This window comes from Hemitrygon akajei, chromosome 23, assembly GCF_048418815.1.
Source record: "Hemitrygon akajei chromosome 23, sHemAka1.3, whole genome shotgun sequence".
Taxonomy (NCBI): Eukaryota; Metazoa; Chordata; class Chondrichthyes; order Myliobatiformes; family Dasyatidae; genus Hemitrygon; species Hemitrygon akajei.
This window is the reverse complement of record NC_133146.1, coordinates 52,190,060-52,207,844: the sequence shown is the minus strand read 5'-3', so window position 1 is coordinate 52,207,844 and position 17,785 is coordinate 52,190,060. Positions and strand designations below refer to the sequence as shown.

Genomic DNA, 17,785 nt, shown 5'->3' with positions numbered 1-17,785 from the left:
ATTAGTCCTGATCAGCTACCCACCCCCTCGGGTGCCAACCTTCTTCAGTTTCAGGAACTGATGGAAATAAATTAGTATTTTGGTTCTTCATATGGAAGATGAGCTAATCTTTAGAAATAATGGGAAGCTACAGTACTGTGCAAAAGTCTTATGCAGATATATACATAGCTAGGGTGCCTAAGACTTTTGCACAGTTCTGCATTAACTTTATGTATTTCACTTTAATCCTGCTTGCAAAAAAAAACCAAACAAATTGCATGAGATATATGAGTAATGATAAACCTGATTCTCGATTGGGGTCTGAGAGTGGGAAGGGTGCAAGGAGAGGGAATCATGCTTGGGCAGAGGGTAAAGGAGAGGGGAGGGTGTAGGAAACACCAGAGAGACATTCTGTAATGATCAATAAACCAATTGTTTGGAATTAAATGGCAATGTCTGGTGTGTCAGCGATGCACCATGGCAACCCCCATCCCTAGCACTCCTTTTCTGCCATCTATCCCATGCTCCTCCTGTGGCCCTCCTGCCTTCCCATTCATAACATTCCCTGCTCTCGCCAGATTTATAAGCTTGCTGTCCACTCCACGTTGACAAATACAGTACTGTGCAAAAGTCTTAGGTACCCTAACTGTATAGATGTGTCTAAGACTTTTGCACAGTACTGTATAAACATATGAGATCCTGCAGCTGCTGGAGATCCAGAATAATACACACAAAATGTTGGAGGAATTTAGCAGGCCAGGCAGCATCAATGGAGAGGAATAAACAGTTTTTATTTCGGGCCTGGAGTCCTAATGAAGGGTCTCAGTGCCCACAAAGCTTACAGCAGAAACTCAGCTGGACCAGACTTGCAAATACCATGGCTGCAGGAGCAACTCAGAGCTGATAGACTCATCTTCAGACACCCCAAGGCCTTTCCACCTTCTAGAAGATACAAATCACTTGCCTGGACCTGTTCAGTGCTAACAATTCTCAAGAATTACAGGACTAACAAACAAGAAACTGGAGAAGCTCTGGCAACATGTATGGAGGGAAGTGAACAGTCAAAGTTATAGTTTAGATGCTTCATCTGGTCTGAAATTTAGATTTTGTGCAGTTTTGGTCACCTACCTACAGGAAAGATGTAAATAAGGTTGAAAGAGTACAGAGGAAATATACAAGGATGTTGCAAGGACTGAAGGACCTAAGTTATAAGAAAAGATTGAATATGTTAGGACTTTATTCCCTGGTACATAGAAGATTGAGAGGAGAGTTGATAGAGTTATACAAAATTATAAGGGGTATAGATAGGGTAAATGCAAGCAGACATTTTCTAAGTGAGGTTGGGTGGGATTACAACTAGAGGTGATTGAGTAATGTCTAAATGCTATTTTACAAACACTAATTAGTTCTGTGCATTAATAGTATCTAAAATGTGATACTTGTGCATGGAATTGCTATCAAATTTAAAGGTCCCAAAACTTCACAAATACAAAATAAGAAAGAGATAGGAAGATGTGCACGCATTATTAAAGGGAAGTCTTGAGGAATGGAAAATATACACTCAGTGACCACTTTAGTAGGTACACCTGTACACTTGATTTTAATACAAATATCTAATTAGCCAGTCATGTAGCAGCAACTCAATAAATAAAAGCATGCAGACATGGTCAAGAGATTCAGTTGCTATTCAGACCAAATATCAGAATGGGGAGGAAATATAATTTTGGTGGAATGATTGTTGTTTGCAAGATGGGGTAATTAAAAGTGTCTCAGAAATTGTCGATCTGGGATTTTCAAACACAACATTCTCTAGAGTCTAGAGTTTACAGAGAATGGTGTGACAAACAAAAAAAATGTCCTTTCAGTGGTTGTTCTGTGGGCGAAAATGCCTTGTTAATGGGAGAGGTCAGAGGAAAATGGTCAGACTGAACGCAAACACATTGAACTTTGAAGTGGATGGGCTACAGCAGCAGAAGACCACGAACGTACACTCAGTGGCCACGTTATTAGATACAGGAGGTATCTAATAAAGCCAGAGTGTAGAGTAGAACTGTGAACTCTGCAACCGGAACACCTGAATATTCCTCCATTGAAAATGCAGCAGGAAAGGGAAGAGGACAGGCAGAACAGACTGTGATTTATACTATGAAATGCAGCACATAAGGTTTCAGAAATGCAAGAACTCAAGGCTATAAATGTCAAGCATTCCGAATTCACTGAAACGGGAAGTTCAGATGAGAATGGGCAGGAACGCAAGTTTTCTTGTGAAATTGACATGAGCATCAGATTGTTGGAATTTCATTTGCATTGCTTTATTTTATCTTGTTCCAATTCAATGCACTGTGTAATACTTTTGATCTGTATGAACAGTATGCAAGTCAAGCTTTTGACCTTGAGTAATAATTTCCATCTATGTGAGTAATAATTTCAATCTATATGAACAGATCAAAATTTTCAGTAATAATTTTGATCTGTATTCAGATTCAGATTCAGTTTATTTGTCATTTAGAAACCACAAATGCAATGCAGTTAAAAAATGAGACAACGTTCCCCCAGAATGATATCACAAAAGCATATGACAAAACAGACTACACTAGAAAATCCACATAACATTTGGCATATGAACTGAATGCAAGACAAGTTTTTCTCTGTATCCTGGTACACATCATGATAATAAACCAATACCAATACCAACAGCAGTTTGCTTGGATTACACTTTGGGTGAGCAGAGCTTTTATGAAGTTGAGCCTGGGGTAGTACCAAGCAAAAGCACTAGGGCTTCAATTGCCAAAACGCAAAGGTGAGAATAGGGAAAGGAACGGGGTGAATTGAACAGGAATGCCAGCTCAGGATTAAAAGTAGGTTATACATCAGCAGATGCAGCTCGATTAAGTAGTTACACAGCAGTAAGAAATTAATAATTTAAATGCAGAAGTTTGGGAGAGTGCCAGAAACTTCAGTATCAATTTGAGTAAGATAGGGAATGAAAGCTCTTAGTTGTCAACACTGAATATAATACGAACAGAACAATGGTTTAACAGTGGAGCACAAGTTGTGACTGAGAATATGGTGCTGGGACCAGCCTAAAATGGTAAGCAATGACTATTAGTGATGTTACCATAATGCAGCATCAGAGGAAAAATTAAGAGTTCAATGGATGAGGGTACAGACAAGAAATCAGACTGAAAGGGTTTACACATACAATATGATAGGCGAGATCAATATATAAAAAGGTGATAATTTCAACCTGCAGAGTGGAAATGAAATCTGGGAATTGGAGAGCAGGTATAAGAATTAGGTGTGATCAAACATGGAATGTTTGAGAACAGTTACGGATAATTTATACAAACAGAGCCTCATCAGAGGGTCCCTTGCACAGTATTTCAACCATTCATTTAGATGAAATAGGCTGAAGCACTGAAAAGAGGTGGAATTTTCATCAATTTTCACCCATAAAAATTTTTGCCAGAGTGTTACTAGGAGGCATTATCACTCCCAGAACCTCACTTGCTGCCTTAGCAGCAGAAGAAACTGAGAGAATACATTTCTTTAGAGTCTGTCTGCTCCCCAATTCATCAATGCAGAATATGGTTTTCCACTGACATCTGACAGGAGTTTGGGGACAAACATTGCTCTTGCATCACTGCAGGTATGGACCATAAGTCATGCCAGGATGTTGGTATGGAATTCCAGAATGGAGCCAAGATAATGAGGTGCAAATCTACTAAAATTGTACAAGTGGACAGGATCTTCTTGGTTTTCAAAATAGTTTATTTTCAGTGACAAACAGCTTGGACAGCAGCTTTACTGGGTGAAAACAAAGTTAATAGATAGATAGATAGATAGATAGATAGATTATTCATCCCCATGGGGAAATTCAACTTTTTTTTCCAATGTCCCATACACTTGTTGTAGCAAAACTAATTACATACAATACTTAACTCAGTAAAAAATATGATATGCATCTAAATCACTATCTCAAAAAGCATTAATAATAGCTTTTAAAAAGTTCTTAAGTCCTGGCGGTTGAATTGTAAAGCCTAATGGCATTGGGGAGTATTGACCTCTTCATCCTGTCTGAGGAGCATTGCATCGATAGTAACCTGTCGCTGAAACTGCTTCTCTGTCTCTGGATGGTGCTATGTAGAGGATGTTCAGAGTTATCCATAATTGACCGTAGCCTACTCAGCGCCCTTCGCTCAGCTACCGATGTTAAACTCTCCAGTACTTTGCCCACGACAGAGCCCGCCTTCCTTACCAGCTTATTAAGACGTGAGGCGTCCCTCTTCTTAATGCTTCCTCCCCAACACGCCACCACAAAGAAGAGGGCGCTCTCCACAACTGACCTATAGAACATCTTCAGCATCTCACTAGGTGGGATAGATGATTAGCTGAAATTAGCTGCTGGTAATTTGAGTTAACATTAAGGCTGATTTGATTCTCAATGTTCTTATTTTCTGATGTCTAGATATAGAGAAATATTTTGCAAGGGAACTTTCTGAAGGGAAATGAGACCCTTATTTCAAAGTTAGTTGGAAGATGTCACGTATTACTGCAGCTCAGATTAATTTGTGTTTATTCTAAACAAAAGTAAACCATCACAAGGTCTCAGCTGTCCATTGTATATGCACAGTTGTTGGATTTTATTGATTGCAATTATGAAATTATTCTAAATTAATAATGTTAAACGTGACAATAGAAAATTAGTAGTATTTGCCTTTTTCTTTAATTAAATTAAAAAATCCCACCAGGCTGGAGACGATTTAGTTTTGAAGATAACTTCCTTCCAGAAACAAAGAGCAAACATGTTTTGTTAGTCACACTCTGACATCTCCAATGCTCCTATTTTTTTCACAGCTGCATTGTCAATCCGATGTTCTGAGCAGGAAATTTTTACATGACCAGAAAAGTTTGTGGCACTTTAAATGTTTTTTTTTTGTAATATGCTTACAATGAATATTTAGAATGAAAATTGAAAAATCACAGACTTTTGATTTTATTTATTAATTAATGGGTATAATGAAATACAGGACAACAAAGAAAATTTTTCACATTCCGTAAACTTTTTCTGTCTGCATCTAATTCCAGCAGCGTGGCAACAAAGGCTATGTGCACTGGGGCATTTCAGTTACTGCGTGGCTGCTTACCCATGCTGCTTAGAGGGAACAGTGGATATCTCCATTTTTCACAGGTCCCTGCAATTAACATTTCCAGAAGTCTCTTTGTATGATTTTACTCAGATAAAGCAACAGTGGGGTTGTTGTAAAATATTAATCTGTATATCTCCAAGACAACCTAATTACATGCAGCACAGTGTACAGCCCTCAAAAATAGGAGAAACAGGTAATATTAATCAGAATTCTAGAGTTAAGTTTATTGCTTGTTCAAAGAGCAGACAGCCAATCAATCATGGATTAGAAAATCTTTCATGCATGAAATGGGTGTTAAAAGCTGGGACATATTGGTTTGAGGCCTAAAAGGAACGATATCCTACCGCAATGTGCACAGAAGAGTTCCAGGAATTTGGAGGGAAAACTGCACAAAAGGGGCATGGGAAAAGTGAGCTGGAAGATGCTCCAGCTTGGCCACTGCAGCTTCTAACTAACCCCGTCACTTTAGGGCAGACTTGGCCCCAACCGGCCTCTCAGCATTTTGGTTGACTGCAAAATGACTGAATAGTGTGCCGTCAGAGGCAGTCACCTGGAGACAGGTGGGTTGAGCCCAAGCGAAAGATCAACGCATTTACCTTCAAAGTGAATGACATGGGAAGGTAGAATTTGACTTGGCCGCTCTGACCAATTCTAGGCTAGATAAAAGGCCTCATAAGCCAAACTTAGTAACCCTTCCCTCTTGTGTTCAAGGCTCAACCATTCACTTAATATGCATGAAAGGTAGAATTCTAATCAGTCCCTTGTCAATGGTGTTGCCATGTATCTCCAGAGATCTTGGTGTATATTTTCATAGGCAATGGCAAGGCAATTTTACAATGCATGCTTTGCACATACAGAAGTTTCAATCATATAAAAACATTGCACTAAATTAACTTCTAGTCTCATGCCTTACGAAATCTACTAAAAAGGCAATTAAGCAATCAGACGAGAATTATCCTGTAAGCGCAACTCGCTTCAAACTTTAGAGAGCAGTTAACTATTTTCCAAATATGGATTATTTAACTATGACCAAGATAAATAGAACTGTTTAGAAACCACAGTAAGAACATAGAACAGTACAGTCCATGATCAGGCCCTTTGATCGATTGTGTCTTGTAGATCGTGATGCCAAGAGGAACTGAATAATCTGCCTGCACGTGGGATAATCTCTCCTTTCTCTGCCCTGTTAAATATTGGCATTGCTTTTGCTTCCATCACTTCTCCTAGCGGTATATTTCAGACACCTACCATTCTCTGTGTAAAAATTATTATCTTTAAACTTACCCTCTCTCAACTTAAAGCTATGACCTCTAGTATTTAACATCTTCACCCTGGGAGAAAGACTATTACCCTGTCTGTGCCTCTCATATTCTTTTATACCTCTATCAGCTTGCTCCGCAGCCTCTAACACTCTAGAGCAGGGGTTCCCATCCTGGGGTCCGTGGACCCTTCAGTTAAAGGTGGGGGGTCCATGGCATAAAAACAATTGGGAACCCCTGCTCTAGAGAAATAATCCACGTTTGCCCACCTTCTGCTTAAAATTTATATTCTCTGATCCAACAAAATCCTGGTGACCTTTTCTGCACCTCCTGCAATGCAGTAAGGTGACACAATACTCCAAATGAGTCCTAATCACCGTTTTATGCAGTTGCAGCTGAACTTACATTGTTTTAATTTATTAAAGTACAGTGCCGAATAGGCACTTCTGGCCCTTTGGGACACGCCGCCCAGCACTCCCCCGATTCAATCCTAGCCTAATCATGGGACAATTTACAATGCCCAATTAACCTACAAACCGGTACGTCTTTGGGCTGAGGCTGGAAGCCCAGTCATGGGGAGAACGTACAAACTCCTTATAGGCAGTGGCGGGAGTTGAACCCAGGTTACCGATACTGTAAAGGGTTGTGCTAACCACTACACTACCGTTCCTCCACAGATAGTAAGAATACTAAAATCTATGACACTAAAGTGGGAGAGCCCCACTCAACCATTCAAGAGCTTACTTTATTATCCTAATGTCATTTACTGCACTCAGCTCATATCCTTTCTCTCTCTTAATATCTGCAAACCTACTATATATACTCAGCGAGTAAGGATCCACAGCCTTCCCGCATAGAAAATCCCAAAAATCACTAACCTATCAGTGAAGTGATTTCTTCTCATAAAAGCCTTGAATCTCTGACCTCACACTTTGTGATTGTAATCTCTGGTTCTAGACACTTCAATTAGGCAATCTATCACTCTGTCACCATTCAAGACGTGCCCTCTTCTCATTGCTACCATCACGAATGAGATACAAAAGCCTGAAGAGACATACTCAACGTTTTAGGAACAGCTTCTTCCCCTCAGATATCAGGTTTCTGTGTGGTCCATGAAGCCGTGAACACCAACTGACTATCTTGTTCTCTGTCTGCACTATTTATTTTTTAAAATATATTTCTCATTGTAATTTATCATATTTTAAAATACATTACACCGTACTACTGCTGCTAAACAACACATTTCACAACACACAGAGAATGCTGGAGAAACTCAGCAGGTCAGGCAGGATCCATGAAAATGAGTTAACAGTTGATGTTTTGTGCCAAGACCCTTCTTCAGGACCAAGAAGGAAAGGGGCAAGATGCCAGAATAAAGACGTGGGGGGAGGGGAAGGAGGCTGGCTGGAAGGTGATAGATGAAGCCAGGTGAGTGGGGAAGGTCAAGGGTTGAAGAAGAACTAATCTGATAGGAGAGGAGAGTGGACAACTGGAGAAAGGGAAGGAGGAGGGGACCTAGGGGGAAGTAAAAGGCAGGTGAGAAGAAGTGATAGTTCAAAATGTGGACCAGAGTGGGGGGGGGGGGGGGGGAATTGTTCACCAGAAGGAGAAATCGATATTCATGCCATCAGGTTAGAGTCTACCCAGATGGAATATAAGGTGTTTCTCCTCCACCCTGAGGGTGGCCTCATCTTGGCACAAGAGAAGGCCACGGATCAGCACATTGGAATTTCATGATATGCGTGAGTGTTATTTCTATTGAACGTTCTTAAGAAGTATGTTTCAATGAGATTGCCTCTCATTCTTCTTAACTCAAAACAGTATCTTCTAACTTCGTTTAATACAGTAATTGTTTGTGTGGCACTTTATCAAAGTTCTTGTGTAAGTATGAATATAGTAAATCAATTGGTTCACCCTAAACTCTTCTCTTATTTATAGCCTCAGTAGGTTTAATAGATCTGTCACAGATCAGTTCCCTTTCTGAAACCCATTTTGACTTAGCTAAATCTGATTACTATTTTCTAAGTCTTCTGTTAACTCTGCATCTCCCCAAACCACCACCATCTTTTCCACCATATTCATAGTAGCAGTGGAAGCAGATGGTGAGAATATACTGAAAAAGACTGCAGGTTTTGTGTACACTATGTGAAACGTATCAGGAGGAGAATATTACATACTCATAATATTGACTAATAATTATATCTAGCTAATGAGCTAAAGTGAAATTGAAATCACTAAAAGATATGTGAATTATTTACACATTTCAGGATTGGAAAATAAAATTCAATTTGATATACAGTATTGTACAAACGTCTTAAGCACACACACACAAATATGTATATCGATAAAAAAAACAGATTTCATGACATACGTGAGTGTTGATAAACCTGATTCTGATATGGGTCTCTTTTGTGGATTGAGCGTGGGAAGAGGGCAGGGAGAGGGGAATCATGATTAGGAAAACAGAAAGGGAGAGGGGAGGGAGTGGAACGCAACAGAGAGATATTATCTTATGATTAATAAATCAATTGTTTGGAATCAAATGACCTTGCCTGGTGATTCAGGGCTGGGTGTGTCTGCACCCACGCCGCACACCCCCCCCCCCCCCCACCGGCAGTGCTTCTCTGCCACCTGTCCCACACCCCACCCCTGGCGTTCCACCATTGCCATTCACAATATCCTTTACCCCCACCAGTACTGTGCATAAGTCTTACGGACCCTAATATGTACACGTAAGTAAGACTTTTGCACAGCACATTATGTCAGGTGGAGCATTTGGAACAGTAAGCAGCAATCGTTTGTGTCGAGACATAATCTGGGAGTTGACAACTTGAAACATTCTAGTCAGCTTAGATCACAAACATGTTACCATTAGTGAGAGTAATCAGGTATACAGATGCATCTGAAAATTATCTCAACGCAAGGTAAAATGTTTTAATCTAACTGTGTGTAAATCATGGTGATGTCTCCCTTAGGATATTTCAATTTAGTTATTGATAGTATAAGTACTCTTATGGGATTTGCTCATATCCTTATAAAAACCAGCTGTAAGGAATGCTTCCAGTCAAAACAAGAAGGTTTGCCTGTTTCACATTGACATTCAAGCATGCAAATTCTCAGCAAGGTCACCTCAACTTTGTCTCTTTATCATGGTAACCATTCTCCTGCTTGTAAAAGTCCCCTCAAAGTGCCAACTTACAGTACAAAAAGAAACTAATCTTTAAATATTTGAAGCAAAGGGACCATGCACGCGTAACAAGACAGAAGTAATATTTTGAACAACCACAACTGAAATCCGAAAGGAGCAGTCGTTCATGCTGATGGATTATTTCATGATTTAAGTCATTATACATTTGTAAAGTCCAACAACGAAGGCAAAGAGAACAGGCTGCTATGTTTGTTACAAAGCTTTTCCTAACAATACAAGCCTACCATTAGAGGAGCATTCTTACTGTGTCCTAAAGATAGTGGTTGTGTTCAAAAGTGAAAGTGAATCTAGCATGGACAATTTCCATTGGCATCTATCCAATTTGATGCTCTAAGTCCCAAATCTTGAACTTTAAAAGTATTTTATTAACACTTTTATCAAAATGGAAGTATTAGAAAGAAATATTAATAATGATTTGTCATAATTTTGTATACAATGAAGTTCAGTTAAGCTTTTCTCTCTGTGCTGCATTTTTAAAATTTCTATTCAAATTAGATTAACCACTTATGGGAAGTTTTAGCCATTTATAGAATATTCATTTAGCTGACTACTGAAAGGTAATTTCTAGTTGTACCTCTAAAATGCAATTATCACCGATATCTATGTTAACTATTTTAGTCTGGAGGATTTCCTTCCCTAATTTACTTACTTCTACTACATAAAACACTGATTAGATTTTGTTTTCAATTCAGCTACAATAAGCGGTTAGAGTTACGAACAGGAGAAAATCTGCAGATGCTGGAAACCAAAGTTTCCCCGATGAGGCCACACTCAGATTGGAGCAGCAACACTTTATATTCCATCTGGGTAGCCTCCAACCTGATGGCATGAACATTGGTTTCTCGAACTTCCGATTATTGCCCCTCCCCTTCACCATTCTCTCACCTTATCTCCTTACCTGCCCACCATCTCTCTCTGGTGCTCCTCCCCCTTCCCTTTATTTCATGGCCTTCTGTCCTCTCCTATCAGATTCCCCCTTCTCTGGCAGTTTTTCATCTATCAACTTCCCAGCTCTTTACTTCACCCCCCCCCCCCCCCGTTTACACCCATCATTTTTCACCCTGTACTTTCTCCTACCCTTCCCCCAGCTTCTTCACCTGACTTCACCTCTTTTTTCCCAGTCCTCATGAAGGGTCTCAGCCCGAAATGTTGACTGTTTACTCTTTTCCATAGATGCTGCCTGTTCTGCTGAGTTTCTCCAGCATTTTGTGTGTGTTACAGTGGCTAGGCTTAGTTTGATGTCATTTGCCTGTTGAAGTTTCCCTATTTATTACAGCTTATAAGACTTGTGTGGACATAAACATCCGAGCGGTGAGGCAGGATTAATGAATTCTTTCAGCTCAGACATGGATTGGAATTGCAAGAGCTGATAATTAATTACAGCAACAGATCAGTCAAAAAGAGGTCAACACGAGGGCAATCAATTTTAAGTCGAATCTGAAGTAATGCCTTTCCCATAAAATTCAAAGTCGATTTTTAAAGGTATGTGTACAACCAAACCTTCTACAACATAATTACTCTTTGTGATTATATAAGGAAAATGGTGCAGAATCTTAAAGTCATTGAAAGAGAAAGGTGAGCTGATGGGAGAGCCAAGTACTGGAGAAATAGGATGGGCTGAATCATTATTTGAAGACAAGGGAAAAGAACATAAAGCAAAATAGTCCGGGGAATGAATTTTAGGAGCAAAATTGGTCATATATATATACACACACACACACACACACACACACACACACACACACACACACACACACACACACACACACACACACACACACACACACACACACACACACACACACACACACACACACCTGACAATCATTCTAACCTGGGTTCTTTACATAATCAGAAACAGAATCTGGTTTAATATCACCGGCATATGTCGGTATATATTTTATATATAAAATAGTTAAATTAAATAAGTAAAGCAAAAAAATAGGAAATAAATAAAAAGTAATGAGGCAGAGGTCATGGGTTCAATGTCCATTCAGAAGTCGGACTTCCGGGGCGACACTGACATAGGCGACTCTTTGCAGCAGCTCTGATAGTTACTATCAAATATCGGCACAATAAAACATGGTTCAAACTAAAGCATATTAATATAGCTCATTAAGTAATCCTTACAATGCACAATACTTTACTCTGGCCATCTATGTCTCCTGAAGAGATAAACAATGGTATTTAATCTCTGTAACATCATTATCCTAATTCTCAATGTGCTCAGTCCAGTTTCCCCTCTCTGTTACTTTAACTATGGTCAGAAACTCCTTTAAAGTAAGTTCAAGTTCATTGTCATTCAACTGTTCACATGTACACCTGAGACAATGTTCCTCTGGGCCAAGGTGCTCTGCATAGTACATATAACTCACACACATAAGACATAAGTAATATTACCACAAATAATAAGGTGCATATACAATACAAGTTAAATAGTAAACAGTATAATATTCCTGGTGCCTCATGTGTAGTGGTGGCAGAGAGTTCATTAGTCTTATGGCTTGGGGAAAGAAGCTAACAATGCTTGTCCTAATGCTAGGTACCTCCTGCCTGATGGTAGGGGGGTGGTAAAAGAGATTGCTGGATGGATGGGAGGGATCACTGACAATACCAAGGGTCCTGCGTACACAGTACTCCTGATAAATATCGGTCATGGGTGAAATAGAGACCTGGATGATCCTCTCAGCAGTCCTAGCAATCCTTCGTAGGGACTTGCAGTCAGAGGCCTTGCAATTCCTGTAGAGACAGTGATGCATCTGGTCAGGACACTGTCAATGGTGATCTCGATTGTCTGAGAAGCTGATAAACCTTTTGGTTATATCAATAGTGAGAATAATTTAGTAGTGGTTTTACCTTTACACGGCATTTCAATCATAACCTGTGTCTCCAAAAATCAAGGAACAACTATGCAGGAGACAAGATCCAGCTGAATGAGAAAAGCAAGCACTGGCAGTGGCAGGTCAGTTTGTTCAATACGTTCATGCAGAAAGGTCACACTTACTTCCTGCTACTGTATGCCACGATGCCCCATTTATGGTTCCATCTTCCTTGGCAAAATCATCTGTGTGACACACCCTTCTATTAGCGTCTGTCATGAGGCGGTGAGTGGAGGCATAAGAGAACGCCAGCCACCGGTAGACATGGTCATCTGGCGTGGCGGTATACTCGTGAACTTTTGTGCTGTACCTCGTCATGTCAAACGGATAAGTCACCACCAGTTCTCCTCCTTGTACATTTCCACCCAGCACAAACGGAAACTTCTCCATCCAGGCAATCACTGCTCGTGTTTCAGCTGCAACCTGTAAAATCAATTCATCCCAATCAGAATCCAGTGTACTATCACTGACATATGTTGTGGAATTTGTTCTTTTGTGGCAGCAGTACTGTACAAACATACTGTATAAGATTACTGTTACAATAAGTAAACAAACAGATAGATAGATAGATGGTGTAAAAGAGAAATAATGAAGTGGTGTTCGTGGACCATTCACAAATCTGATGGCACAGGGGAAGAAGCTGTTCCTAAAACACTGAGTCTAAGTTTTGAACATTAGTTGGATGGATTATAGCGAGGTCATATGTAGAATGCATTAAAAATGGAAATTATACTACGTGCAAACTCTCGGCAAACGGCACTGGTATCTGATACTGAAGAGTCTACAAACACTGATCCACCTGTTGCTCAAGTCTGAGATCCTCATAGCCAAGGTGATTTTCCTCAATGTTTTTCTGTATGGTTAAGGACTCAGCAAGTAAACACACTTCTGGGAGATCTGAAATATCCATCTGGATCTATTGGTGTGTTAAGCCTCACACTCAGATTACCCATACTTTTTTATATGTTATATACATATGCTGTACCTTTCGGGAGTTTGGAAAGTTAGCACTCTCTGAACTTCTGTCCTCTTTTGTGACACTATAGAATCACAGAATGTTTACAAAACAAAATGAGACCATTCAGCCCATCATGTCTCTACCACAGTAACTGTTTAATTTCATTGACAAGCTCTTTCTCCATAGCCTTGCATTTGTTTTTCCATCATATACTTTCACCGTTCCTGCTTGAATGCCACAATGGAATTGCCTCCACCACATCTGTGGACACTGCATCCAACACATACTGTGCATTTAAATGTCCCCATCCTTTTTCGACTTGGGTGAAGATTAGTTCTGCCAACCCAAACTGCTAATCCATCCACATCACTCTTGTTAGTGGGCTGACTTGGAAGTTAACTCCATTTTGCATCTGTCTGAAACCCACCAACTGTTATTCCAGCAATGGTAGCATTAAAGAAGAACAAATAGGCGTGAGAGTTAATAAAGTCAAATCCATATAAAATGGGGGAGATGAAAAAAATCACACTGCTACTGTTGGGGAATTCTTCTGAAGCTTGGCTAGGAGCCACAAAAAAAGCCAAGAAGACACTAATGGTATTGTTTCAATAAAGGGAATATTTTCTGATGTGGAGTGACAGATATTTACTTTACAGCTGAGGGCCCCATCATTCAGCATTGATTTACCCTGCGGCCATTTCTGTGTTTGCTCTCATGAAAAGGGGACTGTAAAATTACATTTTTGCATTTTCTAAACTGAATGCTGCTTCACTTGCAACAGGAATATGCAAAACGAATTAGACTTTACAGAAACTATTTTGCTGCTGACACTGGTGTGTACTGTACTTACGAGAACTTTCACTGCTTGCCCATCTGTTTCACATTTACTTGGTAACTCGAGCTTTAGCTTACTAACAACTTGCAGGTGGACCATACAAGACCACTGTGCTCATATAATTTACATTGGATGGGTGAACAATTTGCAAGTCAACCTGAGGAGTTTTATGTTGTGAACTTGAAAGAAAATTAGTGAAACATAATCTCAGAAGACTCCTAGCAAAGGAGATGTTAACACATTTGAAGACAACAATATCTTGGCAGTTAAAACTGTTCTAGTCAGCAATGGCCACATTCTGAACACAATATAAACAAGTTAAATATTTGGATAATGTCACTGATGATATTCCAGACAGTGCATCAAATCCAAATTTTTACAATCCCCAAATGGGTTAGCCAAATGCTCCTTGTTATCATCATATTTTGACTGGATGAAGGAGCAGCCTTATATTAATTGGCTGCATTCTTCACTTTGATACTAAATCCCATATTACTTATATTATTATTTTGTTGTCATTTCCAGAAGAAGACATCTTGGAAAAGAATTGAAGTTGTATTTCTCTAAATTCCACTTTTGTATATGAGCGCTTCCAGAGAGGAACAGCAGCTATTTTGAAGTTTTAATGGTTAGTAAAGTTCTCTTCAGTTCTTCATCCTTCAATCTTCAATTCTTTACATAGTCAGATACGTAATTAAACTTCATTAGGAAAGGAACTGTACTAAAGGAAAACAAAATGGAATCAGTGCCATAGTAAAGCGGCCAAAAAAACAGAATGGCATAAGAATTCGATGAGTAAGATAAAATGAAACAAACTTAAATATAACTAAAGTAGGACAGTGAATGAGCTATGATAGGACATTGTCAAAGGATAAACTGTAATAGATCTATTATAGCATCATGTGAAATTTCAGGCAAAACCAAGCAAAGTCCACACCAAAATTTCAGGTCAATATTCCAGGTAATATAGTGAAGGAAAATAAATGTTCCAACAGAAAAGAAGGAGATAATTGAGAATAACAGCAGGACAATGCTCTGTGTACCCATCAAAAAAAGCACCACAGGGGACAAGGATGTAAGGCCAAGAAACACTGACGATAGAAAAAGATTCAAGGAACATGAATAAATACAGCAAGATGTTCTCTAGTTACACGATTAAAAGTAAAACTACAAACAAAAGTAATACCATTAAGTAACAGACAGGAGCAAACTGCAGTCACAGACAGCAAATTGTCAGGTATGTAACATAGCAACACACACAAAATGCAGGAGCAACACAGTGGCTCAGGTCAGATTTCCAGCATCTGCAAATCCTCTTGTGTTTAAGAAACGTAACATAATTACTTTGCTTGAATACTTACCCTAGACATCAATCATGGAGGTGACATTAGAAGATGAGACTAATGATTATATAACAGCATTTAAAATAACAGGAAAATATTAAATTATAATCTAATTCAAACCATACAACAGCTGGTTAAAGCAGCTTGCATCCATACATTCTGAAAGAATTTAGGAAAGAGATTATTACAAAAAATTAATAATTTGTTGGATAATGATACAGTCAGAGAGGACTGGTGGATGGTTCACATCATCCTTAGTTAAAAAAAACAGGCTTAACAAGCAGCTTAACATCAGAAGCAAGAAGCAGCAGGGTTGGGCGGAAATGAAGAAGGAGCAACAAACGGAAAGCTGGAATATGGTAATATCAACATTTACACCTACAGGGAAAGTTCTCCTTAGTCAATAATTACCCTTATCCTCATTCTTATTTTGATCCCTTTAAACATGACGTCTCATTTGTGATATTAAAGATAGTTGACAAGGGTAATGCAGTAGATATACTATAACAAATTAATGAATACAGTATGATCATAACAAATTCGAGCATAGGTAACATAGCAGTCATCTGGCTGTCTAAAAGGTAGAACTCAGAGCGTGGGAATGAAGGATAATATTGAGATAAGCAGAAGATGGGAAATGAATTGCAAAAGTTCACAGCTAGTGCTATAGTTGTTCGTAATTAACAGTTCTTTGGACTATGGAACCAAGTTCGAAATTTTCAAAGAGAAGGCAGCAAATGATGAGGAGATATTATAAATACAACATTCTGCAGATGCTGGAAATCTAGAGCAGGGGCTCCCAGCTTTTTTTATGCCATAGACCAATTTAATTAGGCAAGGGGTCCGTGGACTCCAGGTTGGCAACCCATAATCTAGAGCAACACACACAAAATGCTGGAGGAACTCAGCAAGTCAAGCAGCATCTATGGAAGGGAATGGACAACCGAAGTTTTGAGCCGAGGCTCATCATCAGGACTGGAAAGCAAGGGGGCAGAAGGATGCTTGTAGATTATTCATAACATCGGAAAATAAATTCAAGCGTAATTGCAGGTAAAACTTTTTAAGGAAACTATGAGCATTTTATTTGACTATATTGTACAAATCATTTAAAAATGTAACACAGGTCAATTTGGACTAAACAAGAGCAAAACAAGCATACACGTTTGCTTCAAGAGATGTAACAAGTTGCATTGAGTCTTGGCTAGACTTCACTTGGAGTTTGGTACTGAGGTCAGGTCATTACCAAGAATAATGTTGAAACACAGGAGAAGATGCAATAAATATTTACCAGATGCCTCCTGAACGATGAGGTCTAACTATTTAGGAAAGGATGAAAGGATGATCTCTATTATTTCAAAAAACAGAAGGCTTAAATGTGACCCTATAAAGGACCTCCAAATAATGAAATATTTTAATATGGTAGACTCAGACTCTGAGGTAGAAGTATTTGGTTGCTTGTAATAATCAAGCAGGTCACTAAAGTTTACTACTCTTTCAATGGACTGAAAACATACTTCTAATGAGATAGGTCTATGCTTCTGCTTCTTTGTAGCTACGCCAACATGCTTAGATGTGCATTTTTAGTTCCCTGATGACATGAACCATAAAAGTTGGCCTCGGTTTCTGAGCATTTGCAGACTTTGGTTTTATCTCTTTCCTCTGACTACAAAATTCTCTTACTTTGGAGATGAATTGGCATCTACCTTCAACAAGGTTGAAGAGGCAGCCAACATCGCAGAGAAAGGGGAGGTAGTGGTTTAATTAGGTGGGACGAAAACAGACAAGGAATTGTTTAAAAGGTTGGTAGTGCTTGGTGTGAAGGTTAACTATTCAAGTCAAGATGTAATCAAGACTGCTGGAGAATAAATTAAAGTAATACCCTCGGTCCAGGCAGGGGTTGATGTGGCTTAAAAATATCCATAATAAAACTGTAACTTACAGTAAATATAATTTTATATAGATAAGCAACAAATTGTTGTTGAGGTGAAGTATAGCTAAGTTATGCTCCTTACTTAAAATGGCAGTTCCCAGCGCTGGTATTATCATTGGTCTCTGAAGTGATAAACTACTTATTTATTTAATGTGATACAAAGTGGAATAGGCCCTTCTGGCCCTTTGATGCAGTCTGCCCACATCCCCCAGTATAACCCTAGCCTAATCATGGGACAACTTAC

The 17,785-nt window shown here is 39.2% G+C and overlaps 1 protein-coding gene across 2 annotated transcripts in view; it reads right to left on the bottom strand.

Annotated features, from left to right (window-relative positions):
• Positions 1–17,785, bottom strand: part of cpxm2 (carboxypeptidase X (M14 family), member 2) — a 185,581-nt gene that overhangs the window by 25,603 nt on the left and 142,193 nt on the right. For both annotated transcript variants that reach the window (XM_073027631.1, XM_073027633.1), the window contains exon 11: positions 12,601–12,898. In XM_073027631.1, coding sequence (XP_072883732.1) covers positions 12,601–12,898 — 298 coding nt within the window. The remainder of the gene's footprint in view (positions 1–12,600; positions 12,899–17,785) is intronic.